Source organism: Protopterus annectens, chromosome 1.part2 (assembly GCF_019279795.1).
Source record: "Protopterus annectens isolate FY-2018-M chromosome 1.part2, PAN1.0, whole genome shotgun sequence".
NCBI lineage: Eukaryota > Metazoa > Chordata > Ceratodontiformes > Protopteridae > Protopterus > Protopterus annectens.
In genome coordinates this window covers 131948707-131970365 of record NC_056727.1, presented here as the reverse complement: position 1 = coordinate 131970365, position 21659 = coordinate 131948707, and the positions used below count along the sequence as shown (strand labels likewise).

Sequence of the window (21659 nt, the reverse complement as noted above, 5' to 3'; positions counted from 1 at the left end):
TAGGTGTGCTGGGCTTTTATAAAGTAAGGTTTTAATGTTTAGTTTTACTGTTTAAAGCGTACTTTTAACAGGTTAGGGGTTCATTAGACTTTTTTGTTGTGCTTCCAATTTATTGCTTAATTTGAGGATACACTGTCTGTTTTGCTGCCAATGTTTAGCTTATCTTAGGGGTAATACATGTAAGCCATCCAGGATTTTTTAGAGATGGATGGGTTTACTTTATTCAATTAATTTTTATTTTCAGGGTTGGTAATGCAATTGGGGCTATCTGTTAGTGCTATAGACCCAGGTCAGCAACTGCGGTGTACACAGAGAGAATATAGAGGTAGTAAGCTTAGCAGGTCTATTTGATCAAGGGGCAGCTTTTCAGTTTAGATTCTGACGGGTAGCATTCTTCTGTTAATGCAAGCCTTACAGGACAGCTGTTAGAAGGGATAGTTCATAAGGGGGAAAGATGGATTAAAAAGACATGAGAAACTAGTGGAATAAGAAAGCAGTTTCCATAAATTCAGGGAGTCACAGATGCCCCAGTTGCTAATTAACAGCATATATTCAAACACTTTCTTGGTCTCTATTCAGCATTCATTGTTCGTTCTTTCTTCTGTACACCTTGGTGTAGTGTCATCTGTCATTGATAATTTTACTTCATGCTGCTTTCTCCTATTTAAAAACAAAAAATGTTTCTTTCTACAGTGAGTGTTACTGTTTGTGAAGCCTTTCTATGTGTGTGTGTGTGTGTGTGTGTGTGTGTGTGTGTGTGTGTGTGTGTGGTTTGTATAGCTGGCCTGTTGATGCCAGTTATTTACAAACTTTGAAATTTTCATTATGGCTGATAAACCTAATGTTTCTGGATTCAAAAATGCCAGAAGTGTAGACCAAAAATGTCTTTGTCGGACACTCATTTACTGTGTGTTTATTGCCTAGGCCCTGTCCACCTTCAAGAAGACTGCTCTATATCTCACAATTTCAGTCACAGAGCACTAGTGGAAAGACATGAACTTATTTTGAAGGGCATGCTTCCATCACCTTTCAGTGAGGCCTTATCTGATGCTGACAAAGCCAAGAGTAAGACTGGTATGTCTTCTCCTCCTTCCTCATCATCTTCTTCCAGAGCTTTGGAGAAACCAAAAAAGAGAAGCCTATCGGTGCCTTCTACTCCATCGGCATTATTCTTGAAAAGGGCTAAGTCTTCGGTTCCTTTGGAACCCTTGGAACCGACCGACTCTTCTATTAAAACTTTGGTCCCGAAGGGACCTATGGAACCGAGTTTATCAGAGCAGACAAAATCTTTGGCACGTAGCATTTCAGTGCAGGCGCATCTGGAATATTCGACACAAAAGTTTTCAGCGTAGATATCTTTCATTATCGACTACTACTGCACCAAGTAAGCAAATTGACGAGCCATCCATTATGGCTCTTCCAGTAACCTCATATTCACACTCTATCGACCCCTTTACAGAAGCCTGGCTTTGCCTTTTCTGGAAAGGCCAAAATTGCCCCCCACCCTTTCTGTCTGTTCCACCAAGAGCTTAACTGAAAATGGTGTGGAGAGGCTGGTGAGTAAGATACTGTGAGTGGGAGGATTGTCTGGTAACTGATCTGCTCAAGCCCCATGAGTATGGGAGCCGATCCTTCCCTTATCCCTCTGTTTTTTCTTCCTCTGACTTCATCTGAAGTGTTGAGTTCTCGACTCTGAGCCCCCCAGCACTGACTGTATTGATTCCAGAGATATCCCTATCTTTGGAACTGGTTCTTGCTGTGAGGTTTCCGCTCCTTTTGGATTCGGAAGCCTCATGGGGCCGTCTCTGTCCTGCCAGCTCCAGGGGGCATGAGTCAACTCTTAATTTTTCGGAGCCATCTCTGCACCTTGGGGCTTTAACAAGGATCAGCTTAGGTCTGGCTTTGGTTTCAGAAGCTGTCTCTTCAGAGTGAGGAGTGACCACTGTTCTGAGGCAGTCTTTCTTGGTACTAGGTTCCCTTCCCTCTTCAGGGGGTTCAGCTTTTGAGGGAATGGAGAGAGCCCTGACTGCCACAGTCGGACATTTGTCCCCTTCCACTTCAAAGCCTGTGTCCCTTTCCTCCTCAGGCCAGATATTCAACCTGCACTCCCACTGGGTTAGCGAGTGCCAAGACCGCAGGAGTCCCAGGTGGCATTTCTCTCCTCTTATGATACCTTCCCAGATCATCCCATTGAGGAGGTCCCTAAGAGGAGAAAATGCAAGAGGAAGCATCCATCACAAAAGGCACTGACTTCGATAAAGGGGAGGGGTCCCCAAAGTCACCCTATGATGATGTCAGCTTTGGAGACATCTTGGAAATATTAAAACAGAGGAGTGACTGGAAGTCCCAGAATCCCTCTTCCGAGGAGTTAGCATACCTGCTGGCCTTCGATACTCGACCCTCTACCTCTTGGGTGACTCCACCCACTGACGAGTACATTCAGTTGATCTTTCAGTGGTTGTGGAAGGCCCCTGACACTATCGAACATTTCACTAGGAGACCTGACAAAATTATGTCTACCCCTAAAGACAAAGAGTTCTGGGCCAAAGGGTTAGCTGTTGATGCCATGGTCGTGGTGGCAGCCATAAAGAAGGACCTGGCCAAAGAGAGTTCCTCTATCTATTCACCCAACAGGGACTTTTGGGCAATTGATACACTTGGAAAGCGGGTCTGTGCATCATTGACAAGGCGGAAAACGTTATCCTGGACACCAACACTTGCAAACAAAACAGGAAAACTGTGTCTAAAGCCAAAACTGTAGTGCTATAAATAATCTACCAAAAAGGACTAGAAAAATATTTATTAAGCGCTTTCGTCTCGGATGGTCCCGAGACTTCTTCAGAATAACATATATATGTACATATCTATGTTGGCAAAACCGAGAGACAGTTAAGAAAACGTATATATGAACATGTCTATGCTATAGCACAGAAAAATGAAACAAATGCTTTGTTTAGACATTCTAAAACATGTATTAATTTCAAAAGGTGATTTGGCATCTTAGAAGTCATTCATAAATCACCAAGAGGTGAATGGTGGGAGGTTAATATTGAAATTTGAAATTTGTGAGCTGAAGTGGCAATTTTTACTTAATTCCTTTATTGAACCTGGTTTAAATGACACTCTGTCGATTGCCCCAGTTTTAAAACAGCGGGTACAGATTAGATAGGAATGTTTCAGTATTTTTTCTTGTATTTTACTTGAGATTTTAAGAGCTGAACTAATTTAATTGGTGTAATTAAGAAGTTGATTTGCTTGTTTGCACAGTAATTAGTTTTATATAAAAATGCTGGATAGCTATGTTTTTTTATTCTGAAGAAGTCTCGGTACCATCCAAGACGAAAGCGCTTAAATGATTTTCTAGTCCTTTTTGGTGGATTATTTATAGCACTACAGTTTTGGTTTTGGACACAGTTTTCCTGTTCTTGTCACATTTACCAGACTTCAGAGGGATCTGGTCAAGGAGTTGTCAGATACCTTGCAGGAACTATTTCAGGCCAGTAGAAGGAAGTAGATCACGTCCAGGGCCTTCCTCTCGCAATACATCCCTCTCACTAGGCGATTTTGTGTCCAACAGCCGGAAGAGCGTCTCATTCGCAGATATGAACAAAGCGGTTGGCGGGCCCCTTCAAACTGAGGATATGGAGGGTTTTGAAAAATCCGGAGAAAGGAAGGGGAAGAAGATTCCAGGGAAAGGGGAAAAGAAACTAAACTGTTCTTTTGGACAGAGTAAGATATGTGCTGCTTATAATATAGATGGTACGTTCCCTGTGTACACTTTCCCTGAGTCTTTTTCTGTTGAAACCCGAAATTCTGAAAGAACCGTTAGTGCCATTGCCAGTAAGACCATAGAATGCGTTTTTCCAGCACCTTGTGTAGTGAATATGGCTGGTGATGATAATGCAGTGGATTTGGTGCTAACAGTTAACCAAAGGGGGAATATTACTAGTGACATGTCTGCAGTAAAAACATTAAACATTGTGAATTTATCGGATTTGCTGTTAACAGATGAAGCAGTGAATGTCCTCCATAAAGGTACCAAGTTTGTCCCAACGTTTTTTCCTACGCTTGCTGATGTGTTGGGTGAAGGTAAGAACTTTTGCAGGAAACTACATTTGAAGGTATTTTTGCAAATAAGGGACAAAGTGATGTCCAAGTTGTTGTACCTAATGATGAACATGGGGAGTACCTAATGATGAACATGGGGAGGACTCGCTGCTAAATATGTCAGTTTATGATAACCCATTTATGGACTGGGACAATGTTTTGGATGTGGAAACTGATACTGACTCTGACTTGTTCAATGATGAAAATGTCTTTTTTTTCTTCTGGATTTGGTAAATTGAGTGTACCTAAGGTTCCTTTTGTACCCCCTAAAGTTTCAAGTGCAGTTAATGTGTTTGAGAATGCATTATGTAAACAAATTGAAATTGCCTATAGTCAGTTTGTTAAAAATTCAAAAGTTTGGAACTTAAACAGGGAGCAATTACGTAAAAAGACAGAAAACACTTCCCACTGCTAATGAATAGCCAACAAACAATACAGAAGTCAAGAAAAAAAGTTAGCTATTCTCCACGGCTAAAATCCTTGTAGCTTTGATAAAATAACTGTTTTATTTGACAAAATAAAATGAAATGCAAAGATAAAAGTTCAGAGTCCCTAAATCCACATACGATAAGTGTTTTTGAAAAATTCTTCTTCAGATAGTGACGATCTGAAGAAGAATTTTTCGAAAGCGCTTATCGTATGTGGATTTAGGGACTCTGAACTTTTATCTTTGCATTTCATTTTATTTTGTCAAATAAAACAGTTATTTTATCTAAGCTACAAGGATTTTAGCTGTGGAGAATAGCTAACTTTTTTTCTTGAATTAAACAGGGAGCAATGGTTGGCCTTAAAGCAGCTATGTAGCTTAACTGCAAAATATGTTTTTACACAAGCAGACAAAAGGGGGGGGGAACTGGGTTATAATGGCAAGAAATCATTATAACTGTATGGTATTTGATCTGTTGTCTGATAATATGGTGTATAGAAAATTGCATTCTAATCCAGTAAAGGAATTCAATGAGGGCCTATTTGAATTATTGGAAAGGGGAGAAAGGTTGAGATTTTTGATCGAAAAGATGTTAAACTATATGTTAAGAATCCTAAGGATGCCAAATGTTTTTGCAATCCCCAAGTTGCATAAATCATTAACTATACCCCCTGGAAGATCAATAGTCCCGGGGGTGGGGCATTCTTGCAAAATTTAGGCATCTTTTTGGATTCTCATTTGAAAGTGTTTCTTCCCAGAATTCAGTCACACGTTAAGAAATACTGCCCATGTCCTAGAATGTATTTGTAAAATTCAGTGGAGTTCTGACTTATTATTTAGCTTGTGTAGATGTAAAATCACTTTACACAAATATAAAAATAGAAAAAGGCTTAGAAGCTATTGTAAAAACATTGGGTGAGGGCCGTAAAACTGCTTATTTATGTCAGCTTTTGGAGTATGCTTTGGCACATAACTATTTTGTTTTTGAAGAAGTTTATTATTTGCATTTAGATGGAACGACAATGGGAGCAGCGTTTGCTACATCTTATGCTATATTGTTTATGGCTTTTTTTGAAAATATGTTTATCCAACAAGTTTTGTCAAGAACAATGTAGGTATGTTTAAACGCTTCATTGATGATTTCATATTTGTGTGTAGGGGTGATCAATGTGAATTTGAAAATTCCATGAGCATATCAAGTCAGAACTCTTTTGGTTTAGAGTTTACATATAGAGTTAATGACAGAATTATGCAATTTTTGGATGTGGAATTCTATGTAGATTTAAATGGGAAGTTATGATATAGGCCCTTTCATAAAGCAACTGCTGCAGATAATTTTTTGGAAGCTAGCAGTGCACATCCTTTTCATCTGATTAAATCTTTACCTTATGGGGAATTCAAGAGAACTGTGACTAATACTTCTGACAATAAGGTTCTGGAAATTAATGAATTTTGGTGAAAATAGATTAAGTAAGAGAGGTTACAAAGATGCGTACATTCAGGGAGCTTTTGAGCAAAGTCAGAAGGGTAGTGAATAAAAGTTGTGATCTGAGAAGTCCCAGGGTTCATCAGAAAATTCACAAAGCTAAAGAAATAGTAAAAGTGGAGTCTATATTTTATGTAACTAAATTCTCACCCTTTTCGGAGACATTAAAAGAGTTGGTTAATAAATTATGGCCAGTGATTTATAGGGATGAAATGGTGGGGAATTTGTTCCCAAAAAAAGTAACTTTTTCGTATGGTCAATGCAGTAATTTAAGGGAACTGTTTAATCAGAAACATAGAATATAGTGGGGAAGAGGCTGGGACATTCCTCTGTGGAATATGCAAAGTATGTAAAAGAATAAAAAATGTGGATGGGTTGGGTAATGGAAAGAAGTTTTGGATAAAAAATGAGTTCAAATGTGACTTGTGGGGTTGTCTACATCATTGGGTGTGGATGTACACCCACGATGTGGTATATAGGACAAACAAAGAGAAAAGTGAAGTTAAGAATATTAGAACATTTGGGAGATGTTGGGAATAGAAGACTGGAGAGTCCAGTGGCCCAGCATTTTTGTGCCATCCATGGGGGAGATGCTGACAGCTTCTTCTTCAGTGTTCTGGCCCAACCCTTTGGATGTCAAAACATGGGGGGGGAGTTGAATTTAGACGTAGACTTAAGGTTAGAAACTAAAATCATTGTGAATTTGGGAACTTTGTTCCCATACAGGTTAAATTTGGAAATAAATTGGGATGTTTAAGGGAATTATAGGATTTAGAATGAGTATTAAGCAGAAGTATGAAAACAAGAAAATGGTATGAGGAACAGCAATAATAGGGAAAAGTGCAATAATGGGTTAGCTACATGTAAATTTAAAATACATTTAAATAAATTTAGAATAAATACATGTATTGAATAGAAGCATTTAATAGAATTAATATTAATTTGTTATCAATTAATGTTTATTAATTGTTAATAATGAATGGTTTTACTGTGTAGTGCATTTTGTAGGATATTATAGTGAAGCACTTTCATATGTATTACTGGAGAGATTCTTTTTCTGTGTCTTTCTTTCTTTGTGATACTAATTGGGGGAGGTACACTTTTAAGCTTGGGTAGAATTTTGTAGCAATTGGTGTATATTAACTGAAATTGTATTAGCACATTTAATTGATGGGATACAAAAAGGCTGCTTAAATTGCACTGTTTTATTCCTTGAAGGCTTGTGTAGCCGAGGTACCAGAAGTAGTAAAAAATAAAGAAAAAGCAGCTTAATCCTTTTGCTTCCTGACTTCAGTTTTTTGGGGGGAGAAAACCGAAAGACAGTTAAGACGTATATATGAACACATGTATACTATAGCACAGAAAAATGAAACAAATGCTTTGTTTAGACATTCTAAAACATGCATTAATTTCAAAAGGTTTTTATTTGGCATCGTAGAAGTCATTCATAAATCGCCAAGAGGTGGATGGAGGGAGGTTAATATTGAAATTTGTGAGCTGAAGTGGCAATTTTTACTTAATTCCTTTACTGAACCTGTTTAAATGACACTCTGTCGATTGCCCCAGTTTTAAAACAGGGGGCATAGATTAGATAGGAATGTTTCAGTATTTTTTCTTGTGTTTTACTTGAGATTTTAAGAGCTGAACTAATTTAATTGGTGTAATTAAGAAGTTGATTTGCTTGTTTGTACATTAATTAGTTTTATATAAAAAAGCTGGATAGCTATATTTTTTATTCTGAAGAAGTCTCGGGACCATGTGAGATGAAAGCGCTTAATAAATGATTTTCTAGTCCTTTTTGGTGGATTATTTATAGCACTACAGTTTTGGCTTTGGACACAGTTTTCCTGTTCTTGTCACATTTACCAGACTTCAGAGGGATCTGGTCAAGGAGTTGTCAGATACCCTTGCAGGAACCAATTCAGAGAATGTCCATGAAAAGGTCCCAGTTGGCTACTCTGGAGTCTGTGTCAAATTTGTCCATGAGGCTTATTGCTCATGTAGCCAAAGGGACCACCTGAGCGACGGGTTCAGGTTTTGCCATTAGGAAACACGTCTGGATGCACCTATGTGACTTTGCTGAGCCATTTAAGTCTTAATTCATCAATGTAGCATTTGACAGATCATCTCTCTTTGGCCATAAACGTAGAGAAACTTTATCCAGGTTTGAGAAGGAAAGACCCTGTTTGCTCTGGGCATACATTTTTCCACTCCTCAACGACCATTCTTTAGAAATCAGAGAAGTAGTAGAAAAATGTGGTTCAAGAAATCCTAAGTGCCTTTTCATGATACACATGGAGGCAGTTCCCCAGGGGCAGAGTTTGGAATTTTAATGGAAGACACCACCCACGAGACAGAGGTGGCCCGCAAAACCAGGGTTTCAGGGATTCTTTCTCTGGTAAATCCTACCAGCGCTTCTGACAGCAGGCCCGATTGTCCTCCTCTAGAGGCAGTCGGGGACGCTTAGCCCTGCACTGAAAGGCCTGGCTACAAATAACATTGGATGCATGGGTGCAGAGGATTATCTCCAGAGGCTAAATAATCCCCTTTTCCTTTCCTCCTTCCATATGCAAGAAAATCCCTGATGTTCCACCCAGTCAGAGAAATCCAAATACTGCTAGAAAAGTCATCCAAGAAGTCCCACCAGATCAGATAGAGTCCGGAATTTATTCAAGATTCTTTTTAGTGCCGAAAAAAGACAGGGGACAGGAGACCAATTTGGGATCTAAGTGTACTGAACAAATCAGTTCGTCATACCAAATTCCAGATGGTCAACTGTACAGTCCATTCTTACATTTTTGGAAAAAGACGATTGGATATGCTCAGTAGATCTTCAGGATGAGTATTACCATGTAAAAATGGACAAACGATCCAGAAGTTTCCTCTGCATCCAGCTGGGAGCCAGTCACTATCAATTCAGAGTCCTGCCCTTTGGTCTCACCACAGCCCCCAGGGTGTTCACCAAGTGTATGGCAGTAGTAGCAACTCACTTGAGACTGCAGGGATTCCCAGTGTTTGTGTATGTAGAAGACTGGCTCATTACTGCTCCAACCAGGCATCAGTTGATAGAAGTAAGAGAACACGTACTTCATATTTGTTCTCATCTGGGAATAACTGTAAATTACGAGAAATCAAAATTGACCGCAATTTAGAACTTAAAGCTCATAGGAGTAATGCCAAATACTCAAACTTCCATAGCTTCTTTACCCCCTGTAAAATTACAGAAAATCAGAGTTCAGGTACAGAAAGTAATCAACAACAAAAATGTGACTGCTCGTCTAGTCCTTCAAGCATTGGCTACATAGCTGCAGCTGTAACTCTAGATGTGTTATCCTATCTCACCTTTATTCTTACTAGGTTAGGTTTGGATTTGATCCTCTGATCCGACTCTGCCTTATACACAAACTCGAGGTCTTCCACTACCTCGTGGCTAAATCCTATCCCATCATGCACTAGGAGAGCTCTCCAGATCTCGTTTGCCATTAAACAAGATTGGGTGCTCTTCTTACTGGCTCTGGCTAAGTAGATTTTTCTTCTTTATATTTGAGAGAAATTGTTTTTCTTATTTGTTTTTTTCTGCCTAATAACTTCTTAATCAAATTGTTTGTATTTCTGCTATTTCTGTGGTTAAACTGCTGTTGGCCGTCATTTTTTTCCATTAGGCCTTTTCTCCCTATCCCAGCTTTAAATTTAAATAGCCCATTTTAGTTAGATGGCTTTCTTTGCCCTTTTATTGGCTTTTTCAGGTTAGTTCATTCAAGTTAGAGAATTGCCTTAGCCCCTTTAAGTTAGAGGGCTGTGCCCTCCTTTCCTTTCCTTTCCTTTTCTTTTATATTAGATTCTTTCTAGGTTAGGAATTGTTATTGTTAAAATATATATATATATATATATATATATATACACACACACACACACACATATATATATAGATATATATAGAGATAGATATATAAAAATACTACATATTCTGATTGTTAGCGGTTTATTTTCTTTTCCTATTGTTGATTGGTGGTTAGATTCTAAACCCTCTTGGTTTAAAAAATGTGAGGAATGCAGACAAAAAATGTCCCTTACTGATAGGCATATCATTTGTGTGTACTGTTTAGGAGCCATCCATCTCCAAGAATCCTGTTCGTTTTGTCATTCTTTTAGTCACAGGGCTCTGTTGGAGAGAGAGAGAGAAGAGAGAGAGAGAGAGAGGACAAGTTAATTCTAAGAGGCCTATTGAAAACCCCCTTCTGTGAAGCAATATAAGAATGTCCGGGTTCTTCTATGTCTGGCCAATCACCTTCTTCTAAGTCAGATAAGTCGGGCAAGAGGTCTTCATCTTCCAGTGCTCCATCGGAGCCATCTAAAAAGGTTTCCAAAGTTTCTTCTTTGGATCCTAAGGCTGTCTGATCTGAGAGGCCTAGTACTTTGGCTCCATCCGTTTCGGTGCCGGTGGAGTTTCAATTGTGGAGCCAGTCCCCTGAATTGGAACCAGTATCCCCCACTCTCAGGTCACCATTGCTCCAGCCCTCCAAATCTCCTGCCCCCCTGACTCGAGCTTCCAGGACCTATCCGATGATGACGTGGATCATGTGGTGCAGAGGCGGGTAAGGACACTGGCGCTCGCCAAGCTTTTATCAGATCCAACCCCGAGGGCTTTGGATCTGACCAAATCCTTCCCTTCTAAATTGATTCTTCCTCTGACCTCGGAGCCGGAATGTCTGGAGCTGATCTTGGTGGAACCATCGGAACCGAGACCTATCAGAGGATCTTCAGAGACACCCTCTATTCCATCGGAACTCTAGTCTAGGAGCCAACGCTGTCCAGTTGGGTCCGGGAAGCGGAGTTGGATCGGACAGTCTGATCCAAACTTGCCTCTCGGGGGATCGGTTCAGGAGAGCTTGGCCTCTACCACAGCCTCAGAGCTGTCCCCCTTGGTTCCAGGTATTCCCTCCTGTTTTTTGGAGCCGGGGGTTTCCTCAGATCAGGGGCAGGGGGGTTTTGAGGTGATGAGGAGAGTGCTGACTCCACAGGCTGCTCCACTCTCATCTCTGGACATTCCCCCAAAGGCACTGGTGTCTATCTCTATGCCCTTGCATCCACAGGGATATGGAGATCTTAGGCCACAGGATGCCCCACTGGGTGCCCCCCCATTCTTCTGAAATCTCTCCAGAGTACCCCCTCTGAAGAGGTCCCTCGGAAGAGGTTATGCAAGAGGAAGCATTTAGACTCCCCAGAAGAGTCCGTCACTTCGGATACAGACCTCAATGAAGCCAAAGGGTCCCCACGGTCACCTCCTGATGATGTCTCCTTTGGAGATATCTTGGAAATACTTAGAGAGCCGGCTGGAAGTCCACCAACCCTTCAGCAGAGGAGTCTTGTGTACCTGAAGGCTTTTGGATCTCACCCTTCCTCCACTTGGGTGTCTCTGCCTTTCGACGAACTTCTGGATTTACTTTCTTGAAAGATGTGGGAGTCTCCAGATTCTGTGGAACTGGTTCCTTGGAGGCCAGATAGATTCATTAACTCTCCTTCGGACAAAAATTTTCTAACTAAGTGAGACCCAGTAGATGCTATGGTGGTGGCGGCAGCCACAAAGAAGGAACTCTCAGAGACATCTTCTTCTATCCATCCACCAAACAAGGAGTCTTGCACAATGGACAGATATGGAAAGTGCATTTTTTCTTCAGTGACAATTGCTCATAGGTCGCTGAATTACCTGATTCACTTTACCAGATTACCGAGAGATGATCTGAAAAATTTAGGAGCTACCCTCCAAGGTTCAGTAGTTGAAGGAGTAACATAGAAAGTTTCCTTTCAGCTCTCTACCTTAAATTCAGTGGTCAACTCCTCCATGAGACTGATTTCTTATGCAGCGGATGGACTAAGTAGAGCAGAGGGTTCAGGATTTCCCTAAGGAGACATTCCTGGATGAGCTTGTGTGACTTTGCAGAACCCTTCAAATCTTCCTCTGTGAATGCCTCGTTTCATGGTGCGTCCCTGTTCAGGCCAAAAGTCAAGGACGCACTAACCAGGTGTGAACAAGAAGGAAAGACTCTCTGCTGTAGGAGTCTGTTTTTCCCTATCTACCAGACCTTACTCCAAAGGTCAGAAAGGTAGTGGGAAAATGTGGTTTCAAAAATTCCAGAGGGCTTTCCAGGGCACACATGGTGATTCTTCCCCCAGTGGCAGAGGGGGAAGTGGTAATGGAAGATGCCAATCACTTGGCAGAGGGGGTCCACAGAATCTGGGTGACAGAGAATCCTTATTTGGTAAGCCCTTTCAGTGCTCCTGAAGGGGGAGGCCCACCTGTCCATCTCTGGAGGCAGTCTGGGGCCACTTATCTTTGTACCCAAAAGCCTGGCTGACAATAACAAAAGACAAGTGGGTACAAAGCATCTCCAGAGGTTACTCCATACCCTTTTCCTTCCCCCTCCCAAGCATAAAAAAGATCCTGGATGTTCCACCCAGTCAGAGGGAACAAGCAACTCTAGAAATTCAAAAGTTGCTAGAGAAAAGAATCATCCAAACAGTCCCCGCAGACCAAATAGGATCCAGAACTTGCTCAAGGTTCTTTTTAGTTCCAAAGAAAACAGAGGACTGGAGACAAATTGGATCTCAGCAACCTAAACAAATCTGTAAGAAAATCAAGGTTCCAGATGGTGACACTGCAGTCAATACTCCCATTTTTGGGACATGACAATTGGATGTGCTCGATTGACCTCCAGGATGCGTGCTACCACATAAAAGTGGATAGGCAATCCAGGAGACACCTGCACTTTTGGCTAGGAGCCAGCCATTACCAGTTTTGGGCTCTGCCTTTTGGCCTCACTACAGCCCCCAGAGTGCTCACGAAGTGTATGGCAGTAGCCGCGGCTCACTTGAGATGCCTAGGATTCAAGACACACCACTTTGCAGCTGTGTTCTCACCTAGGGATCACAATAAACTATGAGAAATCTGCCTTGTTGCCGTCTCAGCATATTGTTTTTATAGGAACAGAACTAGATGCAACAAAAATGATGGCCAAACTTCCTCCAGAAAGGGTACGGATTCTTTCAAAGTCAGGTCTTGAATCTCCTTTCCAAGAATAAAGTACAAGTCTTAGGGACCATGGCAGCAGCAATAACCTTGATCCCCTTAGCACGTCTGCACATGAAAATTTTCCAGTGACTACTGTCCACTCAGTGGTCAATCCAAGAACTGCCCATGTCCCACAAGATATTGCTAACGGAATCTTGCAAAAAAGTTCTTTGGTGGTGGCTATACTCCACTCGTGACGTTAGGTACATCCCCAGCCATTAGCCACAGTGACCATGGACACTTCCTAGATGGGGTGGGGGGGCATTATCTGGGAAAAACAGTCCAAGGCATTTGTCAGAATCACGAGGCCTATTTGCACATCAGTGTCCTAGAGATGAGAGCGGTGCTTTTAGCATTGCAGGCATTCCAGGACCCTCTCCTGCTGGGGAATATTGCAGTACAGACAGACAACATGTCACTTGTATGGTACATAAACAAGGAGGAACCAGATATTAACCCCTTTGCCAGGAGGCCCTGAGAATACGGCATTGGGCAATCTCCTCCCAGTGCTTTCTGACAGCAATGCACATCCTGGGGAAATCTAGCATGATTGCAGACAGAGTCTGCAGGGTGATTCTGATGCTTCACGAGTGGTCCCTAAAACAGGAAATGGCGGAAAAGATTTTCCACAATTATGGCCAGCCTTGCTGCAACCTTTTTGCCACATCCATGAATACCAAATACAGCAGCTACTTTGCCTTGATCCCCCCTCCAGGGAAGTCACCAAGGGATGCACTTGTCCACGATTGGCCCTCGGGCCTCGTGAAGGCCTTTCCGTTGATACCCAATGTTCTTCAGAGAGCAAGTTACTTGGGAGGGAACTTGATACTCATCGCCCCATACTGGCCTCGTCAAATCTGATTCCCCTTCCTGTGGATTCGTCTCAGGGAGGAGCCTTGGATTCTGGACCCAATTCCAAACTTCCTGACTCGTGCATCAGGGACGCTCCATCCCTCCCTTCAAACCCTCAAGTTGACAACTTGGCTGCTCCAATTCCAACCATAGCCGGGCTCCCTAACCTTTCTCTTTCAGTAAAATAAATCCTAATTTAGTCTCATAAGGGAATATATAGAAGCAAATGGAAAAGATTTTCTTTATGGGCTTCAAATAATTACATTAATCCCTTTCCTGCCCCAGTAGCTTCCATTCTAGAATTCTTGGCAAAACGATTCAGTGAAGGTGCAGTCACAGCTACTGTTCGAATTCAGTTAGCAGCAAGATCCAGTTTTCATTTAGGTGAATCAGGCCTCAATATTATGCCCCACAGGCTATGCAAAGCCTTTCTTAAAGGTACTTTTTTATTAAAACCACCTTTTAAAGACCCTCCAGCAGCATGGAACTTGAATTTTGTCTTATCCCGTTTGATCCCCCCCCCCCATTTGAGCCAAATATTTAACTTGGAAAACTATTCTTTTGATAGCTATTACCTCTGCTAGAAGGGTGTCAGAGCTGCAAGCCTTATCAATAAAGCCCCCCTACATGCTTTTCCACAGAGACAGAGAATCCTTATGAACAAACTCTTCCTTTTTACCCAAAGTATGTTCAGAATCTAATTTGAACCAATCCATAGAACTACCAGTATTTTTCCCTATGAGAATAAGGCAGAATACGTGTTGTACCAACTGGATGTACATAGACAATTATGCTTCTACTTAATAGGACAAAGGACTTCGGAAAATCTGACCAGCTATTTGTATCCTTTTCAGATTCAAAGAAAGATGCTCCAGTTTCTAAACTAAAATGGCTCTCGGATTTTATAATCTTCATTGGCAAATCTCAAAACAAAGTAAAAGGTCATTCTACAAGAGCCATTGCAACCTCTTCCGCCTTTCGGGTTAGACTGCCTATTGATACAATTTGTGCTGCAGCAACATGGGCAAGGCCACATACCTTATCACTCATTACAAAGTTGATTTGGCCTCCAGGAACAGAGCCTGCTTTGGTTCCCCAGTTCTGAAGAATATACTCCCTTGAGCCACCCAAGAAAGATGGTAAGAATGAAGGCGAGATAGGACAATAACACATAAAGAAGTTATGTGCTTACCATAATGTTCCATGTGTGTTTTCCATCTCGCCTTCATTCTTACATCCCACCCTCCTTCCCCTAGCCCTTTGCGATCTCTGACCTTCTTGATTGCTCAATAAGGTATTAAGTGACTCTTATTTAGTATTCTATTTATATCTGCAAACAAGATCTGGGGAGCTTTTCTAATGCATGATATGATAGGGTTTAGCCACAAGCTAGTGGAAGACCTTGAGCTTGTATATAAGGCCGAGTCAGATCCGGGGATCATATCCGAACCCAACCTAGTACGCAAGATGGACAACACACATGGAACATTATGGTGACTACATAACTTCTTTTTCCCTTGGCAAAATATCACGAGGATGCTTTAGTAGTTTGCTAGAGTCCCAATAGTCAGTGTTACACCTACCCATGTCAGACCTGATTTTGATCAATCTTTGGAGGAAAGATTTAAGTTGGTGGATGCATTCCAAAGACGTTTTCTAGGCCGCCCCTTTGTCCTATCACAACATAGTGACCACAAATTCCTCCCAGATGGGGTGGAGGGGCATTATTTGGGCAAGACTGTACAAGGCACTTGGTCCCCTACAGAGGCCAACTTGTATATCAGTGTAATGGAGCTAAGGGCTGTGCTTTTAGCTTTCCAAGCCTTTCAGACTGCTCTTCCTTTGGTAACAATTGCTATTCAAATGGAAAATGTTAGTGGTTTGGTACTTCAACAAACTAGGATGAACCAAATCCTATCCCCTTTGTTGAGAAGCTCTCAGTATGTGGCAGTGGGCAATCTCTTCCAATCATTTCCTGATAGCAATGCACATTCCGGGGAGTTCCAGTGTGATAGCAGACAAACTAAGCAGGTATTCTCCTGCCTCAAGATTGATCTTTCAGTCCAAAGGTGACGGAAGGACAGAAAGGATTTTCCGTCAATGGGGCCAGCCTTGTTGTGACCTCTTTGCTTCTCCCCTAAACAAGTGAAGCAACTACTTTGCCCTGATTCCCACTGTGAGGGAGTCACTGAGGGATGCTCTCCTCGACATTTGTCCCTCCAGTCTGCTGTTTGCCTTTTCCCCAATTCCTCTAATCCCAAAATTCACACAGAAAGCAATAAGGCTGAAGAGCAAAGTAATCCTCATTGCCCCTTATTATCCTCGACAGATTTGGTTCCCCTTTCTTTGGCATTATCTGATTCAACAGCCTTGGATTCTGGACCCGGTGCCAGACCTTCTATCCCATCCAGAGGAACTAATATATTGTGAACCTCAAGCTGACAACTTGTTTCTCCAATTCTGTTAATAGCCAGGCTTCCCTCACTTTCCGGACCGGTACTTTGTATTCCTTTAGCCTCTCATAAGCCAGCTACCCATAAACACTATGCCAGTAAATGGAAGAGATCCTTTTCCAACACCCATCGATAAAATCCTAAAATTTTTTAGCTTCACTTTTTAAAGCAGTTGCTTCCCAGTTTACTATAAAAATTCAGTTGGCTATTACCTAAAGCCAACCAACTATTTGTGCCATTTTCATCTACAAGACTTGGCCAACCAGTGAGCAAAGTGATGTTAGCCAGAAGGCTTAAAGAATGTATTTCTTTTATCTATAGTAATAAGAAAATTGTATTGCCTAGTCCTGTAAAGGCATATTCTACAAGAGCCATAGCTACTTCAGCAGTTTTTCAATCTAGAGTTTCTTTGGATGATATTTGTACAGCAGCAACCTGGGCTTCTCCTCATACTTTTTTATTACTCCTTACAAACTGGATCAGGTCTCCAGGGAAAGAACGTCATTTGATTTAGTGGTGCTTAGGAATATCCTTCCTTGAGTCCTCCCAAGGAATAAGGGGCTCTGTCCCATATGCCGAGGATAAAATGAAAATTGACGTCAGATAAAGAAGTTATGTACTCACCATAATGTTCCATTTCTGTTGTCCACTTTCATTTATCCTGGACTCCCCTTCCTCCTTCTCCTTGCCCGAAGTTTTTGGAGGAAAGGTTAATAGATATATATTATTGTTCTTTTATGGTTCCAGGTATGGTCTTTATGAAGGCTTTTGAGTTTTTTCATTCTGTTTTCAGCAAACTTGATCTGAAGTAGGAGAGGAGCACTGTGGGTAAGGATTAAGCTCGAGAGTTTTAGGCTTTCGCGAGCTGTAGTAACGACCGAGTCAGTTCCAAGTTTAGGACTCTAACCCATATGTCGAGGATAAATGAAAATGGACAATATATGGAGCATTATGGTGAGTACATAACTTTTTTTATCTTTTTCTTCATACACCTGTTGAAATTAAGTCTTCATAAAGATGGTGGAGTGATCTCAAACTGCTATGAGTATACAACTATGAAGTTGTTTAGCTGCCTAAAAATAACATCTTTTAATGTAGGCAAGTTTTCTGTCACCTATTTAATAGTTCATTTGCAGTGGAGTATGCCATAATCATATTTCCTTTCATTTATGATTTTATGCTGAATTCATTCTTTTGTGGTCTGGACTGAATTTATGCATTTTTCTTTTGTTTGAGTAGGTCTGCTTCCAGAATGTTTAATGGATGGAGCCGATGATGTTACTGAATTGGAACAACAGGAAATAAGAATATTGAAAGAAGTGTTAAAGTGAGTACAGTACAGTAAACTACTTCTTAATTTGTAGTCTTCAGCATGTTCTTTTGAGACCTGGAAACAGTGAGTTCTGTGTGCTAGAGTGGAATTCCAGTAGAATAGTGGCAGTTATTTTAAGCTCATTCACAACTAGCAGATTTGGATTCCCGAGTTATTTCTGAAAATCAAATTAAAAAGCAGAAGGCAAACTTTGTACCTTATAAGCAAAAACTGGAACATTGAGATGGTTTTTGGACTAAGCTAGGGTTTACAGTGCAGATGTGATGCCTTTTATTGAGCCAACTAGTTTTTTTTGTTCGTTTCTTTTAGTATAGATATGATATTTCTCTTTTAACAGACAGGCTTTGCTTAGATTGGCTTTTTGGTGACATAGCAGTGCTCACTTAGTTGGCAGCAGATGGCTGCCAGAGTGTTGCTGCTTTTACACCGAAAATGCCGTTGATAGAAATCGGTTTTGTGCTGGGCTGTGCCCCCCCCCCCCCCCCACTAAATATATGTACCAACTCCAAGATCACACTACAGTGAGGAAAGGGCATATTTTCCAATCTTCACTGTACCGTGATTTCACAAAACCGATTTCTATCAACGGCATTTTTAGTGTAAAAGCCATTCGATTAAATCAGTTTTCGATCCAGTGTCGTAGACCCTTTCACACCTCCCTTTAAAATAGTATTAAAAATCTTCAAGATCTTTATCACTTTCTTATCTTTGAGCTTCCAAACTGCTACATAAATACCATCTGTTCCTAGAGAGTTCTCTAAAGATTGATTATATACTACCATTTTATCTGATATCCTCTGATCTTAACTATTAGTTGTTGAATCTTATCTTCCCTCTAACTTTTGCAGAATTAAGTATTCCATAAATATTTAATTTGTGCCTTTTCTTTGTTTCCACATTTCTTTGCTTTATAGAATTGTACAATTCCCAAAATATCTCTTGAACCTCTATAGGATCTCTGGTTATTTTTATTATCATAGGCTCCCTACATTTGGTGACATCCATTTCTGTTGTATAAGTCATTGTGCTAAATGTTTTAGTGCTCTGAAGTTGTCAAAAGTTGAATGAGTGTTTTAAATGAGAATTTGTGGAAGTGAAGATCTAGTGTTGTCTGTTGTGCATTTTGAGATATTTGCTTGTGGGCGATTAGTTCTGTCCTTGTTTCTGTGAATCTGAATGGATTTTACCTGGAAGGAGAAATAAGGGTTATAATGAAGTATTGATACTATAATGTTGCAGATAATTTGAAATTGAGGCTGTCTGATTTCAGCATTGTCAGTGTCCATAGGTTGGATTTCTGTTTTTGGTGTGTTGAGTACTGCCAAATGTACTATGGAGCAGGTGTGTGGAATGTTGAATTCTTGTGATAACTTATTTAAACTTTGGCATGAAAGAGTGTGTGTGTGTGCTCTTTCCATGTGGAGAAGCACAGAGTATGTTCATCATTCCCATGGCTACAGAAGCCTAAAATACTAAATGGGTTGTGTCTTGACCAAAACATCACTACTGGCCAGCTTCCAAAATAAGCTGTATAATAAACACAGTAAAAAGTACTTTAAATAGCCAGCCCCAGAAAGTTATATAAACACAATTTAGCCACATAAAAAATGGTTTTCAATTACTTTAAGCAACTTCTAAACTTCTTCAGGGGCTCCTGGACTACTCTTCTTCCATTTCCCCAAGTAGATTAAGCTAGAGTATTCTACCCAAATAGCTAAGACTGGTGTAGCAGTGATCATTTTGATGAATGTAGTACAGTTGTGTAAGTAAACTTACCATAACAATAGATGTTCGTATGATCACTGCTGGAGTGCTGTGCCTTCCCTCTGTTCTCTTTGTTTTATGGTATGTTGTCCACACACTGGCACAAACATTTATTTTTTGTTTTTCCTGGCATTGCCTTTTCAGAGCTAAGCTTTCATCTCTCTGTTGGCATGAAAACTCTGAAGGGCTTTGCTCCCAAACCTGTCTTTTTAGTCAACTCAGCTCAAGCTGACTGATGGGCATGTAGAAGGTGCCCTGAAGCTTTGGAAGCTGGCCAGCTGTTGTATCCTAGCATGATCTAACCCTTACAGCTAAAGCTACTGCAGCCATGATCATTCAAACATCTTCTGTTGTGCTAAGTTTACTTACATAACTGTACTTTCTGTCCCTTTAAGAAACCTGATATTCTTTCAGTATTGGAAGTTTTCTATCAGGGACTACTGTTTTTAATTTGGGTTAAACTCTACTGCTTATCTAAACTTATGTTTTTATTAAATGTTTTGTGTGGGAGGTATTTTTCGTTTGGCAGGGAAGTGTATGGGAAAAGTAATGCTTGTGTTCACAATCCATTCACCTCCCTGCCATTATCTTATGTCAGAAAAATTAATCTGACAGGAAAATTAAGGACTGCTTATGCATTAGTGTTTTTGTGAACGCTGTGTGTGTGAAGTGAAAGTATGCTGTTTATGCAAACTATTTTTCAACTTACCTTCTGACTGAACCATTGTAGCAGTGTTAACTGCATCTGAAGCATACTTTACAGTCGCAGTGTAGATGTTAACCTTGCTGTTGTATTTACGATTTCCGTGGGTCTTAGAAAGAAAATACTTACAGTGAACCCCTGCTGACTAGGCAGGCTCAGTCCTCACCTCAGCCAGTGGTGGGGGAGACTGTAGTGGGCAGCAGTAGTTCCTCGCACCTCTCACTTACATCAGTGGCTTCCGTCAGTGTAGTCTTTTTGGCCACCATGATTGAGGAGTTAGCCGTGTCATCTGTGGCTGTTCCAATATTCATTATGGACATGGGAGAACCATGCTCCATGATGTGTCCAGGGGAAGAGACCTCTTAATGCGTCAGACTTTCTTTACTCAAGGTCAATCATTTTGGATTCCTGTAAAGAAACAAAAATTCAATGTTTTTATTACAAAACTTTGTATCCATGAGAAAAGATGATTTTCTCACATTAGACAAAATTTTATTACAGAGAACCAGTCCTGGTACACTGACTGCAGTATCTGTACACCTGGGCAGTCAAGAGTCAAAGGAAAGACGTGCCAAATGATGCAGAACTAAAGACTGGGCTAAATTTCTTGCAGATTCCCAAACTAGAAATTCTGTTTATGGGGAAATTTTTGAGGAATTTTCTGTTCCTCAGATTCTGGCCAGAATAATGTGGCATGTTTGTGGGGAAAGTGGATGCTCACCTGAATTGAGCATTCTGTGTTTATTCATCGTTCAGTGACAGCCATGGAGGAAGTTGATACTGCTACCTGTAATAACATTTATTCACACTCTTGTGTTCCCAATGATGTGAATAGGCTTTACAAAGTAAATATCTTAACTCTCAACTACATAATTCAAAACAGATGCAGAAAGATCAACACATTACTGTTCAGGGCGAACAAGCTATCACCTCTTCTGTCCAAGCAAGCCAAAGCTGCTACTGGCAACTGGCAAAGAAATACTCTCATATATCAAGTAAAAAATAGGCTACCCATTATAGCTCCAGCCTCAAGAAAAAATGCCATCACTTTACAAACCATCTACAATAAAATATTTTGGTTCATTACTATCTCCAGAATTAATGAGCACCACTGCCAAACTCTCGCCAAAGCTAAGTGGCTCCTAGTACTTCGTTGTCTCTCACTCAAACTTTTCACCAAAACCCACACATATAATTTCAGGGGTATTTCTCAGTATCAACCCATCCTGCTAACTCCAAAAATAAACTTTATTGCACTGTCCGTGCAGTCTCCACCCTAGCACCTAAACTATGGGACTACTTTCATGTCACGATCCACGATGTTGAAAAATACTCGGACTTCAGTCAACAGCTCAAGGAACACCTCTTCACCTAAGCAAAGCACACCTGCACTCACTCAGGTCTTACACAACTCTTTATCCTTCTTTCATCCTTCCTTATCTCATTTTGTCAATCCCCCTACTTA

General features: G+C 40.8%; 1 protein-coding gene across 1 annotated transcript in view; it reads left to right on the top strand.

Annotated features, from left to right (window-relative positions):
• Nucleotides 1-21659, top strand: part of CFAP36 (cilia and flagella associated protein 36) — a 1925715-nt gene that overhangs the window by 905958 nt on the left and 998098 nt on the right. The window contains exon 5 of the mRNA XM_044055272.1: nt 17634-17721. Coding sequence (XP_043911207.1) covers nt 17634-17721 — 88 coding nt within the window. The remainder of the gene's footprint in view (nt 1-17633; nt 17722-21659) is intronic.